The 13,743-nt window shown below is 39.0% G+C and overlaps 1 protein-coding gene across 1 annotated transcript in view; it reads right to left on the bottom strand.

The window, feature by feature from the left end:
• Positions 1–633: 633 nt before the first annotated feature.
• The window catches only part of XRN2 (5'-3' exoribonuclease 2), a 54,382-nt gene continuing 41,272 nt past the window's right edge, over positions 634–13,743 (bottom strand). The window contains exons 27-30 of the mRNA XM_053397499.1: positions 12,870–13,006; positions 8,673–8,742; positions 4,073–4,217; positions 634–1,211 (exon numbers count right to left, since the gene is read on the bottom strand). Coding sequence (XP_053253474.1) covers positions 1,155–1,211; positions 4,073–4,217; positions 8,673–8,742; positions 12,870–13,006 — 409 coding nt within the window. The 3' untranslated portion in view covers positions 634–1,154. The remainder of the gene's footprint in view (positions 1,212–4,072; positions 4,218–8,672; positions 8,743–12,869; positions 13,007–13,743) is intronic.

Raw genomic sequence — 13,743 nt, 5'->3', positions numbered from 1 at the left:
CTAGCTTTGGACATTTTATTATTATAAACTGTGACCTGTTCTGAATGCCTTGCCCAAAAGGAGGCATATAAACACAGAAAACAAATGAACAAGTTCCTAGAAAAAGAAAAACCCTGCATACAGGAAGATGACAATTCTATTAACGTTTTCTAAATTAAATGTTTTGGGACCCAGTTCAACTCCCCTTCCTGCCACGGCTGATGTGGGAGTTTCCTGCTGCAAACCTCCTGAGAGCAGAGAGCTGGGATTGCGGGAAAGTAGTATACACCTAGTGATGTGGTAAGGGGTGAACTATAGGTTTTCCCTTTAGTGTATTTGTAAAAGAAGTGGGGAAAGCATTGCTAATTTATCTAATTTAATGGTTGGGAAAGTGCTTCAGGAGGAAGAGGCATTTATTTTAGACCATTTATTTTTAATATCTCAACGTCAAGCTTTAAGAAGTTACTGAAGGAAAGAAGAGTATTTTTTTCTCTCTTTCTCTGTCTCTCTCTCTCTCTCTCACACAGTTTGCTTTAGCAGGCAGGCAGCATAAGTGGGTCCTGTGGATGAAGTAGCAAAGGAATGACTCAGCCAAACTTGAGAACTTCTAATTCTTGTCTAATAATATGAAACAAACTGCATAACAAAGATACATTGATGTTGTAAAAGATGAAACTTTTACTTCAAAACTTCATCAACTTTTTTTTAAAGGGACAAATACATCAACAATGAAGCACTTTAGAAGGAATGCGGACCAAAAGTCTTTAAAACATTGTGCTTGTAGATAGCCTCTAAGCTAACTTCCACAATTAAAACACAATTTCTCTGTGTGTTTTCAATGCTATTCTTCATAGGACAAACCTTTTCCTAGCTGGGCACCAAAGGGATATTCTTATGTGAATACGAAAGGCATCAACAATGTAGTAATGCAATAAAAACCACACAGTAAAGACAGAACAGGACTCCTGCTTCATTAGACTTTTCACACAAGCAAAATAAGTGCTAATTTCACTTGTATTCTGCAGTACAGTTGTAAAGTAACATATGTATCATATCAAATCTTATCAGTAAAAATGTACACAGTTTAAAAAGAAAGTTTATCACCTAGAAATTACTCAGATGATAAAGATGGTATTTAAAAAAGGATTATTTTAAATGGTGGAAATGCCGAAAGCCTAATTCCAGTTGTATCTTCCAGAAGATGGTGGCAATGGGTAAGGCCTTCCATAACCCTGCAAAAGAGAAAGATAGTATTACTCTACTTTTTCCAGTCATAAGGTAGTACAAAACAGAAAGAAGAGATTACAAGAAAAGTGGTACAATAAAAATAAAATGACATGCAAATGGAGGCACAATCCAGCCCAAAGTTAAGCAATTTTATGCCTCATCAAACCCAGAGAGAATTAAGGATGTGCTTATCTTTCTCTCTAAATCAGTAGGTCTTAACTTTGGCTTGGATCATAACCCTCAATTGCCACCAATCCTTGAACTCCATTATAGCTATTTTTATTACTATTACTATTAAAGTTGCCATTTTTTTTCTTTGAGTAAAACTGGACTTTAAAAGTATAAGGGGAACCTAAAACGGAAACTTGGTAAATTAACATTACAAAACATATTACAAAACATATTTACATGGAAGTTTAAGTTTAACATTAACCCTATTAAATTAACTGCTTGAGACTTGAACTGACCAGTTACTCTTGACCAGTAACATGAAATTATTGTTCACATTCTTTTATTTGCACTACATTATGCAGCCTGCAAAAGGGTCACTCAGCTATGTGAACAACAGAATACTAAGAGTTAATTCAAAAGTCAGCAATTGTAAAAGAGGACTCTTTTGCAAATATATACAATATTTCAATAAAATACATTTTGACATAGGGTACAAAGTAGTAAATAACCTTATAGTTTCTCTGAAAGGGAACTTAGGGTAACTATTTCATGCTATGCTTAATAAACAGTACTTGCATCTATGCAAAGGGTTAGCAAAGAGGCCTGTGGCCAAAATCCAATCTCCAGACTTCTATCTGATGCCCCAACAACTGCTATTCCATAGGCAACCTAGTGTGTCTGTGGCAATCCTGTGACAGGTGAACAAAGCATTTGATGGGCTGCCCACAGATCTATTGGGAAGTGTTAGAGACAAAAAGGAATCTAATGCTGTCCTTGAGTATGGCAGGTATATTTTGGGGAAAATTTTACAAATGAAACCCAAACCTGAATCCAATTCTGGGGTCCTATTTAGGCTATCTTTTGAAAGACAAAAGATCAAAGTAATAATCAGCAACCAATCCTAAGATTTGCAACTTGCAAAGTGCCTTACAGAAAACTCTGCATTCTTCACTCCATCCCCATAGCTTGCAGCAGCTGCTAATGCCAATCAGAAACACATTTTCAGCTGTTCTGGTAACTAGAAGTGGCTAGCATGATGCACTTTTTATTTGCAACTGTGAGACATGTCCAGATGTGGAGAACTTCAGTTTTTCATTTTCAATAGCCTTCCCCGATGAATGGCTTTTGAAGAAGACCAGGATGTACATCCAAGTGATGGTTGTGTGAATGTTTGGACAGCTCCACCCCCCTCGCAACTGTGGTAAGAAGCATCCACCAAATGCTCAGGACAGCTTATCAACAGTTTGATGCAATTTCAATAGAGCTCTCAGTATCAGGTGTTTAAGGTAAGAATTGCGAAAACACTTATACTCTCATGCAATCATCCCAGTAAAGGCACAAGTGCAGACCTGAGATATCAATGGATTACTGTGTTTTGGTGCCAGCAGTGAAATGTCATTGCATCAAGGGAACTTGAGGGGGTGGGCTGGGGAGAGAATCAAGATCTGGAATGCAAGATCTGTCTTTCAGATTGTGTGCAGTCTTATAAGAGGGATATTAGATTATCCAAAATTATGCCAGGTAAGAATTTATTTTTGAAAAAGGGACTATGCAGACCTACCACAGGGGAAAATTACACAGGAAACAAGTTTTTAAAGCAGAATGATAGCATTAGAGAGAAGTGAAACCTCTTCAGCATGCTACCTGTTTCTGGCTGGCTGCCAGTTTAAAACCATTCAGTTACTCTTGAAAGAGAATGTAAGGCTAAAATTTGATTCTTATATTATTTCAAAAGCTAAGATCAGTCCCAGAAGGTGGCTCAATAATTTCCACATTGTTTAGTTTAATGTTTTTACTTATCGTTTGCCTATGTACACAGTTTTCAACTGGTTAGCATGTTGTATGCCTACTTATATTGACTGGATTCTTTATTGCATGTTAAAAAAGAAAGATTAGTAGCAATATTTAATTCAGGCCTTGAGATAAAAATATCATTTTGATTTTAGGCAAAATATGTATGGCTAATAAAAGAAGAACACGACAGAGCTCCTATCTAGCTGGCAGGGGCAGGACCTGCTCCAGTTCCTCCTCCCCATGAAGAGAATGTAGGCAGCAAAAGGACCCTGTCACCAAACATCTTCTTCTGGTAATGACAATCCTTTGACATTTTGTGGTGGCAGATATTTTCAGCATACGATGTGTGAAAATTGTTACAAGTCCAGATATCAGCCACAGTCCAGATAAAATTATTCATCCTTATATCCCATTAAAATTAACAGGACAACATTAATTATAATGAGTCTTAACCACAGTTAGATCCACAGAAAAACTCACTGGGTGTTCAAGTACCTTACTGTGAAACTGTACTCTTTGCTAAATGATTAATTTACAGGAAGCCACTGTTTTAGGTATGTCTGATATGTGCGCAACCATACACGTGCACATCGCGCAGAACCTGCAAGTGACCCAAAAACGTCACAAAAAGGGGCAGGGGCAGAACGGGTGTGTGTGTGTTGTAGGCTTTTTCAATGGTGTTTCAAATATACACGATTTCACTTAAATACACAGTGCCTTGGAACACTCCTTGGGAGTTGCTTGTATTTAATATATCCCATACATTCAATGACTATACATATGATTTTTTTCTTTAGCCAAAGAACATCCTGTTAGCTTTCAGGACTGAGATTACATTATACCCCACTTTCTTCTAGCTTGCTAGAGGATCACAAAGAACAACCACACAGCACTTTGTTACCTGTCTTCCCCTTTCCCTCCGATCATTGGGCCTTTGTGGGTAGTTCATTGGTCCACCTGGGCGTTGGTACTGATTCTGCTGGTAGGGTTGTCCTTGCGAATGAGGCATGCGGTTCCATGCAAGAAGCGGAGTGGCCCCTGAATTTCTGGGGGAAAAAAACCCATGTATATCATATGTACAAGTTTTCTTACCATCTGTCTAAAAGCTATAGTAAGTGGCATTGGATATGGCACACCTCAGCTTATTTACAGAAATATTAAGCACGTCTTAAAAACCAAACTTACTGTTATATTAGAACAATTTTGCTTCTTTCCTGGTAGTGGAACATTAAACAAAAACTAAACTAAAAACAAAACTTTCTGTTTGTCTTTTCACTCCCGTATGCTCACTGGGAACAAACCTAAGGATTTAAAAATCTTTGTCAAATTCAGATTCAGGTTTTAAAGATGTCCTGAAAGAATATGGTCCATTTGGTATTGCTGCCTCCCCAACCTGCCTCTGTGCAGGGATTTGAAGTATAAAGAAAAAAATCACGTCAGCAAAATGTAACATTATCTCAAGAGTAAACAAGCGCCAGAGTGAGGCTTTATTTTGTGGACATCCAGGCTAATCTGGGAGTCCATTCTTTCTGGTTAATTGCAGGTTGCAAATGAATTCTTACTGCAGAGTAGTTTGAATCCAGGGTAAGGGCTTTAAGCGTTATCTCCCCCCCATCCATTATTCTACTCAATATGTCAGAAGGTCTGATCAGGAGGAAACCTTTTCAAGTTCTATTGATGCCGTTTTCAATTGACCACAGTGACCTAGCAACGTAAGCACTAATTGGCATGGACCAACCAACATTTGGCATACTGTTTATATGGGAACACAAATGCAATGTCTTATTATCACCAAGAATGCCATCCCAGATTACCAACAAGTACTGTTTTAACTGTACCAGTATATAGCAAGAGGTCATATACACATGAATATATACAGGAAAATGTAGTTTGTTTTAGTTATAGTTAAGACCTAAGCCCTGTCACCCACAGGATTTCATCTGTCTTAACCAAAAATTTAAAATCCATTTGAAGACAGATACATTTGAGCAAAATGATGTATCATTAGCAGGACCAAATAATATAGAGTAGCTAAAATGTATCATCTGGCTAGTTACATGATCAGTATCTTGGGGAAAGTACTGGAAATACCATTTCATGTACTTTGAGCAACAGTCATCAAGTGCCTAGTGTTGTTGTATAAGCCAGAGTTAACATTTCTCAAGTGTTCCTAGTGGAACTCTACCAAAGCTAGTAGGCTAGGATTCAAAGATGCACTTTTCTTGTTCTGCAAATCCAATAGAATTTTAGACTTGCTTCGCTTAAGCACCAGCAAACCTCTATTGAAACTGCTGCTTTCATGGCTGCTACCTCCTACCAAGAGAGGAAGTCTATGTGAATGGAAGGCTATTCAGTAACTCCAGCCTCCCACCAATACATAGAAGTCAATTCCTAGGGGCTGTGGGAGCTTTGGCCCCCACAATAAAATATTTGAGATGGCCAGGTCCCTGCAATGTTGATGGGCATTCCCATTCAAATAGTGTGTGTGCACTGTGTCATGTGATCAATTTTGTGGGGTGGGGCTTTCCTGGGCCCCCACAATATTTTATTTAAGTTGACACCCCTGCACCAATAAAGGTAAAGGTAAAGGGACCCCTGACCATTAGGTCCAGTCACAGATGACTCTGGGGTTGCGGCGCTCATCTCGCTTTATTGGCTGAGGGAGCCGGCATACAGCTTCCGAGTCATGTGGCCAGCATAACTAAGCCGCTTCTGGCGAACCAGAGCAGCGCACGGAAACGCCGTTTACCTTCCCGCCGGAGCGGTGCCTATTTATATACTTGCACTTTGACGTGCTTTCGAACTACTAGGTGGGCAGGAGCAGGGACCGAGCAATGGGAGCTCACCCCGTCGCGGGGATTCGAACCGCTGACCTTCTGATCGGCAAGTCCTAGGCTCTGTGGTTTAACCCCCAGCGCCACCCGCATCCCTCCTGCACCAATACCCACCAGTAAAATAATAGGGCCCTTCTTCCCCTTGAGTTGCCACTTAGCAGAGGATAGCAGAGCACTACTTTTGACAACCAGCACTCTTCGTAAGTCACTAATGTGGTGAGAAGTCAGGGATTCCTGGTTGTCCACTATGAAATGGCTTATACTCTGAGGTGAACCTGGCTATATGTGTGGTGTTTCTGGTCCATGAAAGATAAAAAAATGTTTTTCTGCAACATTCTATAAGAATGGAACAACTGCCCTACTGGATTAAGAAAAGATCCACCTAGCCCCAAATTCTGCTTCCAGCAGCAGCCAAGTAGAATATCTTGAAATATTTCAAGCACTTGAAAACAAAGCAAAATGGTGCTTGACCCCAATACCTAATTCTCACAGATGCAAGATTAAGCCACAAAAAGCTTCAACTTTCAAAATTAACCTAGCAAGTAAATCAGAAGTTGAAAAGCTGAAATCCTATCTTACAGACAGGGATGGCACTTTCATGTAAATCCATTCATGCAAATTACTTTGCCTGAAACAAAGAACCAAGAACCACCAATGTCTATTTATACCCCAACCTTTATTCCATCATGGAACTCAAGGCAGAATATAGGAGATTCGCAGGCAGTCTCCCCCCCCCCCCCAGTTATTGACCAGACTCAGACCTATTTAACTTCAGCAAAGTTGCTACAGCATGTACCTTCTGAACATGCTCCGGGTCACCTGATACCAACACAGCATTGTGTGAAATTGATAATACAAAGAAAAATCAAGCTTTTGCATTCTTAGTCTCAGACATCTCAGCGGTGGGGGGTAGAAATGTGTTTCATCATACAACCTCACAGGTAGTCAGGTCCTATAATGAAATGAAATATCTGAAATGGGCCCAGCTGTTTTGACACTTGAGAATTATTTCCTCCTTCTAACAAGTGAAACAGTGGATGTATCTTCTAGCCCATCTTGATTAAACTTTGATAGGTCTGCCACAGTGAGATAAAATTGTTTCAGGGAGCTGATCAAGTTCATGATATAGCAAGCAGGTGGTCCTTTGAGAATACCACATTTACATAAATGGTTCTTAAAGGCGGGGTGGAGGCTTCTCCAAAATGAATGATGTAGTCCTCCTTGACCTGCCATTGTGGTGAGCCCATCTTAACTGAAAAGCAGACCAGAATACCGACACAGGTTGCAGACATTAACTGCCCACCGAGATTAACTGGGCAAGTGCCAGGGGTGGGAGAGAAGGCAGCACTCTAGCCTTTTTGTAAAATATTGCAGGAATCTTAAATGTGTAATCTCCTTTTTAAAAATCTGACCTGCCTTCCCATTTAACTTGGAACAAGAACGACTACAGCTAAGCAAACTGCTTGCTTTTGGTCTCAGTTAAATGCAGGGGGGCTCAGAAAGGTTTATTTACTCTTGACAGGGGGGAGGGGGGTCATAATGAAAGCACAGCATATTATGCTGTACTTATAATTTAACTGATTTAATTTAATAGCAGTACAAAAATCAATGAAAGCACATTAATGAGTATTCTTGATTATGACTATAAAAAGACAAGTCACAATGTTCTTGAACTCTTTTTTTTTTAAAATGGCCTACAAATATAAGGAAAGGAAAGCACTTCAAGTTAAATAATTAATCAGAATTCCCCTCAAATCAGAATTCCCATATACTCTTGGAACTGTGATAGCAAAATTAGAAGGCGATTTACTCAATTTTTTGTTATTAGGTGTTCTCTTATAGCAAGGAACAATACATACAAAGAAAACATGCTCAATTTAGCAACTATTTTATTTGTATTATCTTTGCTCTACAGATATAACAGAATTATTCACAGATACACTTTCCAAACCCCAGGATATCTGGTTTTAAGGGCATACAATCAGCTTCTCAATGAAGGGAAACACATATAAAACATCCCTTATTATCAAACCATGTCACATTCTCTCTGTTCCATGGTACTTATTGGACTGCAGATTCCTTAATCCTCCTCAGAGTCCCTCCTGCATTTAATTCAGTTCAGTCTTAAGTAGTTAAAGAAACTGTTTTCAGTGGCAACTAATAACTACTGACCTACAGTGACACTGGCCTACAATAGACTTGTCAGGCCTGAAAAAGCTGCACCAAAGAAGCTGATTAGGACTTCAAGAGGTTTGTAGCAAGAATCAATGGCTGGTCTGTACTAATGCTGTGGTTCCTGCACAGTGATGATAAAAGTGGACCACCATTAGTTATGCCTCATTAAGCTCCACGACTCTCCTAAAAAGAAATTTGTTTAGCCTGTCCAAAACCTAATGCAATTTTAAGCTGTCTGTGTTGAAATTCATAGTGCTTCAAAGAGAGAGAGGCCAAAGAACCAAGAATGCTACAGCAGAAGCATCAACAGCAAAGTTAATTTTGAAGTTTCTGATTATTAAAGGAAAGGTCTTACAGAAACCACCCAAAGATGGGTTTAGAGAGATATTTAGAGAGATCTTTCTAACAAAAATAACAGTTATAGAAATTCTAGGAGTTGGTTTCCATTGAGACACTAACATATGTAATTAAAAGGAAATTTTAAACAAATACCTGTCAAATCTTTGTGGTGGGTGCTGAAAGAGAGGTGTAGGACCTTGCCATGAGTCTTGGGGACCAATATCTGTGAAATTAAAGCAAAATAAAATATAAACACAGATGTAACATATCACAGTGAACCACAAATAGGTGTATTTTAAGACTTATTACAAAAACAAGTAGTTTTAAATCCTTACACAGATAAGAATTCTAGAACTTTTAGTTTTAAGAATTACAAAGAACACAGTGACAAAAAGTTAGTATTTAGCAAAAATTTTGGTAAAGGGAGAAAGCAAGCTGCCCCTCCTATGATGTGTAAGAATGGCTTAATTTCCAAAATTCTATTGAAACACACTTTGGCATGGCAGCTGTGAGGGGAGAATTAACCTCTTTATTGCTGTCACTGATCAGTTAAAAGGCATATTGCCAATTAAATTTAACTCCAGTAATATTATTAAAATCTCAGGTGGCCTTCTGTGACATGGAGAAATGTGAGATAACTTTCAACTGCAAAACAAAACAACCACTCATTCTTAGAAAGACCACTTTAATATATTATCTTTTTAAACCCTTCCCTTCCAAAGCCCAACAACTGTAGCCCCATCAATTAAAATTTGCCCCCATGAAAATAAACCAAATCATTAATTGATTGGCAATCTCATTCTTTTTACTCAGAAGATAGCAAGAAAGGCCAACTTCCAGGCATGTTTGTTACCCATCACCAAGCTTTCCAGATGAGGCAGCTATAAATCTGAGAAACTAAGTACTTTTAGTATAATTTGTATTAGAAAGCTACACACTAGGTGAACTGTGGCTAAGGACACCAGGAATTGCAACCATCCCCTGCTACTAAAAGACCACCCACTTACGTCTTTTCTTAGCTCAAAAGTACAACATACTACAAAGATGTACCAGCAACAACATCATTTAACAAGCCATGCAATTAAATGGCTTCTGTTCTTTTAAATAAATGGACCAGTAAACAGAAAGAAATATCTAATCAATAGATCCCTGGTGAGTTCAAAACACTTACATCATTTATCAATCAAAAGCTTCCGTTTCAGTGACATCTTTGATTATCCTCAATGATGTTTAAGTGCCACCTAATTATAACAGCTGGATCCAGAAGTTGTCCAATGGATTTACTATGACAGGACAGTAACGTCCCTGATAATGGGTTAATATTCAAGAACACCAGGGGCTTGCAATAATTTACTGGAATGCCACACTGCCTTTGTGAATCCGAGCATTTAAAAAGGCACGGCTGGAAGGAAACCTGAGCCCCTCTCCAGGCACATTCAGACTGGATGGCTTATACTTTAATGGTCTGACCTGAACAAAAACCTTTTATAGTAGCAGCTGAACGAACCATGTACAGTGCAGGCATGTCTGATTGACACCAATGTAACTTTGCTGGTGGAAATCCAGCCTAATTTTCAACACTGGCAATTCCTGCTTTGGCTGCTGTTGGAGCAGAGTAATTCATAGAGGCCAATGAACAAAGCTTTTTGCACTATGTTCCTAACTGGTCAGGCTAAATTAGGGACATCCCTATACCAACCTCAACATATAAATACATTTGTGGCAGTACAAGACAGTACAAATCTTGGATTTACTTTAGGAAGCAACTGCTATTGTAATGGTAGTTTAATCTTTAAAAATTCAAATATTCATGTGAGATGTACGTATTAAATTCAAGTCCATATCAAGACTTATTAAATTATCTTAATATTGAACAGTCAGCCGGTTCTGAGAAATATACAACTTAAATGGTTTATAAAGGATTTGGCAACCTTTCCTATACAAAACCATTTCATATATCTTTATTACATTTCTGGAAAACTAGCAAAAAGCACACTACATGGGCAGGGACCCGGCTCATTTCATCTCCTATTCCGATGGGCAGAGCTGGGATGGTATTTTTGAAGGGTCAAGGGAGAAGAAGCATTCTAGCCCCTCTCCATTCCATTATCCCCACCACCTCTGCCTCACTCACAAAAAGAGGGTAAAACTCAGGATTTCAAAAAGAATAACATAGAAGTGAAGTGCTAAATGAGAGTAAATAATAATCTGGATGCATTCTGATATCTGCTTTCATAATTGCTAAGGGCAGTTAGCTCAAAAACTACTGGTTTGGACACTTCTCTAACAGCGCTGACACTGTTATCCAAATATCTGTATAAACAGCAGAATTCCACACAAAGAGACAACACTGAAAATAGTTCTTCTTACTCAAGGTACACAGCACACACCTAAATACCGTAACAGAAAGAGTTGCAATGCCAAGTTTCTACCTTTCATCATGGCAATGTAAGAAAATAGGTAAGTGAGGAAACATAAAAACAAGAGGTTGACATTTCAAAAAGGTACAGAAAACGAGAGAAATGACAGTTAATATTTCATTGGTCTTGAAAATGCAAGCAATTCCTAGAACCGTTGCAACGATTTAAGTTGCCCTCTCCAGTAGCAACTGAAGTGATAACTTATGTAATCAGCATGGCAATCAAAGCCAAGACTTCATGTTTACTGATTGAAAAATGCTCCCCCCCCCCTTTCTTCTTTTTGATTAGTGGAAAGTCAGCTAATTGACAAGTTTACTGACTGAAATGAAAATAATAAAATCAGACACTCTGACAGCAAAATCCAAGCCTGTATCCGCATAGTACTAGCAGACTCCACTTGACTCCTGCAAGCTATCAGCATACAATTATTCATCAGCTGAAAATTGGCACATCAATGTGAAATCAGGGAACACCACTAACCCCCACAGCTAGCTCTGAGAGAGCTTAGATTGGATTGACTGTATTACCCTGCTATACTCTAATTTTCATTCACTTACAAAAAGATGTCCTGGAAAATAAAAAGCTTAGTATGCTAAGTTCACAAGTTAATGTTCTTAGAATATGATGAGATTTAAGGAAACAAAAGTGAAGTGGATTTGAATAATTTTATCACACAGATGGAGTAAGATCTTGACAAACCAATATATTGACAAATATCTTCACCCTTATTTCTCAGACCAACACTCCTACCAAATGCAATGATACATGAACACATAATGATACTTATACAAGTGCTAACCAACCACATTTCTAGAAATCCTGGAGTCCTGGCAGACCTACTAGTATGTAAAACTATGGTTGAGTGGTCAGGAGGAGGCCACAAAATGGAATGATTTCTCCTCATCTCCCTTTAGCAGGGCCTTTCTGTTGCTGACCATGGTTGTGGAAGACCAGAAGCTCAAATTCAGAAATCATCTTCAAAACTGGGTATAAATACAAGACCATAAACACTGGACAAAATCTCCCCTTTCTTTTTCCTCTACTACCAGTCAGCTGGTTTTAGTCGTTTTTGTATTTATTACTGAGGTTTGATATCATTGTAATATCATTCAAAAACATTTTTCCTGCAATGCAGAAGTGAATTTATATTTATTAAATTTCCTACATAAATTAAGGCACCTGTCTTGTTATTTTTAAAAACTACCTAAATAGAGCAACGAAACTCAAACTCCTAGACATTTTTTGTATTTTCCCAAGTTTTCATGAGTAAGAAAAGGCATTTACAGTGGTACCTCTGGTTACAAACTTAATTCGTTCTAGAGGTCCATTCTTAACCTGAAACTGTTCTTAACCTGAGGTACCACTTTAGCTAATGGGGCTTCCCGCTGCTGTGTGATTTCTGTTCTCCTCCTGGGGCAAAGTTCTTAACCCGAGGTACTACTTCCAGGTTAGCGGAGCCTGTAACCCAAAGTGTCTGTAACCCGAGATACCACTGTATAATGCTTTAGACACCCCATAAGAGCACTCTAAAGTAGGCTTGTATGACAACCGTCCTTGCTTTGCAGAGGGGAGGGCCTGATAAAGGGAGAGAGAGTCATTCCTAAGGCTACAAGTGGGTTTGTTCTTCTTATAAAATCTGCACTGAGGAATTCCTGGATCATCTTCTTAGCCACTCACTACACCAGTTCTCAACTCGTACTGTAAGGACACGTTCAAACAATGATAAAACGATGTACGATTGTGAAGGCCCAGCAACAATGATGTAGGACTGTGAAGTTTCACTAACAGGACATAAGTACTAGTAACTTAAACGTAAGTACTAGATGGCAATAGCAAACCAAGTATCATATGCTTCCAACTGGCCAAATGATTAAATAGAACCTTGAGTTCCATTTTTAAAAATTAAAATAGAAAGGGGGGAAAAACTTACTTGAAAGCAATTTTGGAATCTGCTGTGGTCTTCCCAGCAGTGGTCTGTAAGTATTTCCCTGATTGTAAGCTCCAGGGGGAGCAATATTGCTGTAAACTCCACTTCCAGAATGTCCTCTGTTTCTTGACATTGCATGACTGTAATACGGAAGGGAAGAGAAATGAAGGTATCCATGGAAAAAGGCATTACACACATGGCAACAGTGTTACATTTCACACCTGAACAATGGTAAATTCCTTCAACTCTAGGCAAGGCGAGACATTAATAGGTCGGCAAATCTTCTATGAATGATGGGATACACAGCCGACGTTAGGCACATCCACTGCTGTACAAAGCAAGAGTTGTGTGCCCAGGGCATCTGTACATACACTGACTGATTTCTTCAATTCTTTCTTCTCCAGAAACAGAAAGAGCATTTAAGTTACGTGAAGGTAAAAAAAGGTAAAGGTAAAGGACCCCTGGATAGTTAAGTTCAGTCAAAGATGGCTATGGGGTGTGGCACTCGATCTCACTTTCAGACCAAGGGAGCAGGCCTTTGTCCATAGATAGCTTTCTAGGTCATGTGGCCAGCAGGATTAAACCGCTTCTGGCGCAACGGGACGCTGTGATGGAAGCCAGAGCACATGGAAACAGCATTTATCTTCCTGCTGCAGCGATACCAATTTTCTACTTGCACTGGTATGCTTTCGAACTGCTAGGTTGGCAGAAGCTGGGACAGAGCAACGGGAGCTCACCACCGTCAAGCAGAACGCACATAACAACGGCCCAGTAGCATTAACATCTGAAACAGTTCTCACTCTCTCTTCCATTGGCCCAACTTATGGAAAAACAGAATTGTAACATTTTAAAAAGTGGTGTCTCTTAGGTGATTTAT

Source organism: Podarcis raffonei, chromosome 7 (genome assembly GCF_027172205.1).
Source record: "Podarcis raffonei isolate rPodRaf1 chromosome 7, rPodRaf1.pri, whole genome shotgun sequence".
NCBI classification, from domain to species: domain Eukaryota; kingdom Metazoa; phylum Chordata; class Lepidosauria; order Squamata; family Lacertidae; genus Podarcis; species Podarcis raffonei.
Note: the sequence above shows the minus strand (reverse complement) of the source record. Positions and strands in the feature narration are given on the sequence as shown.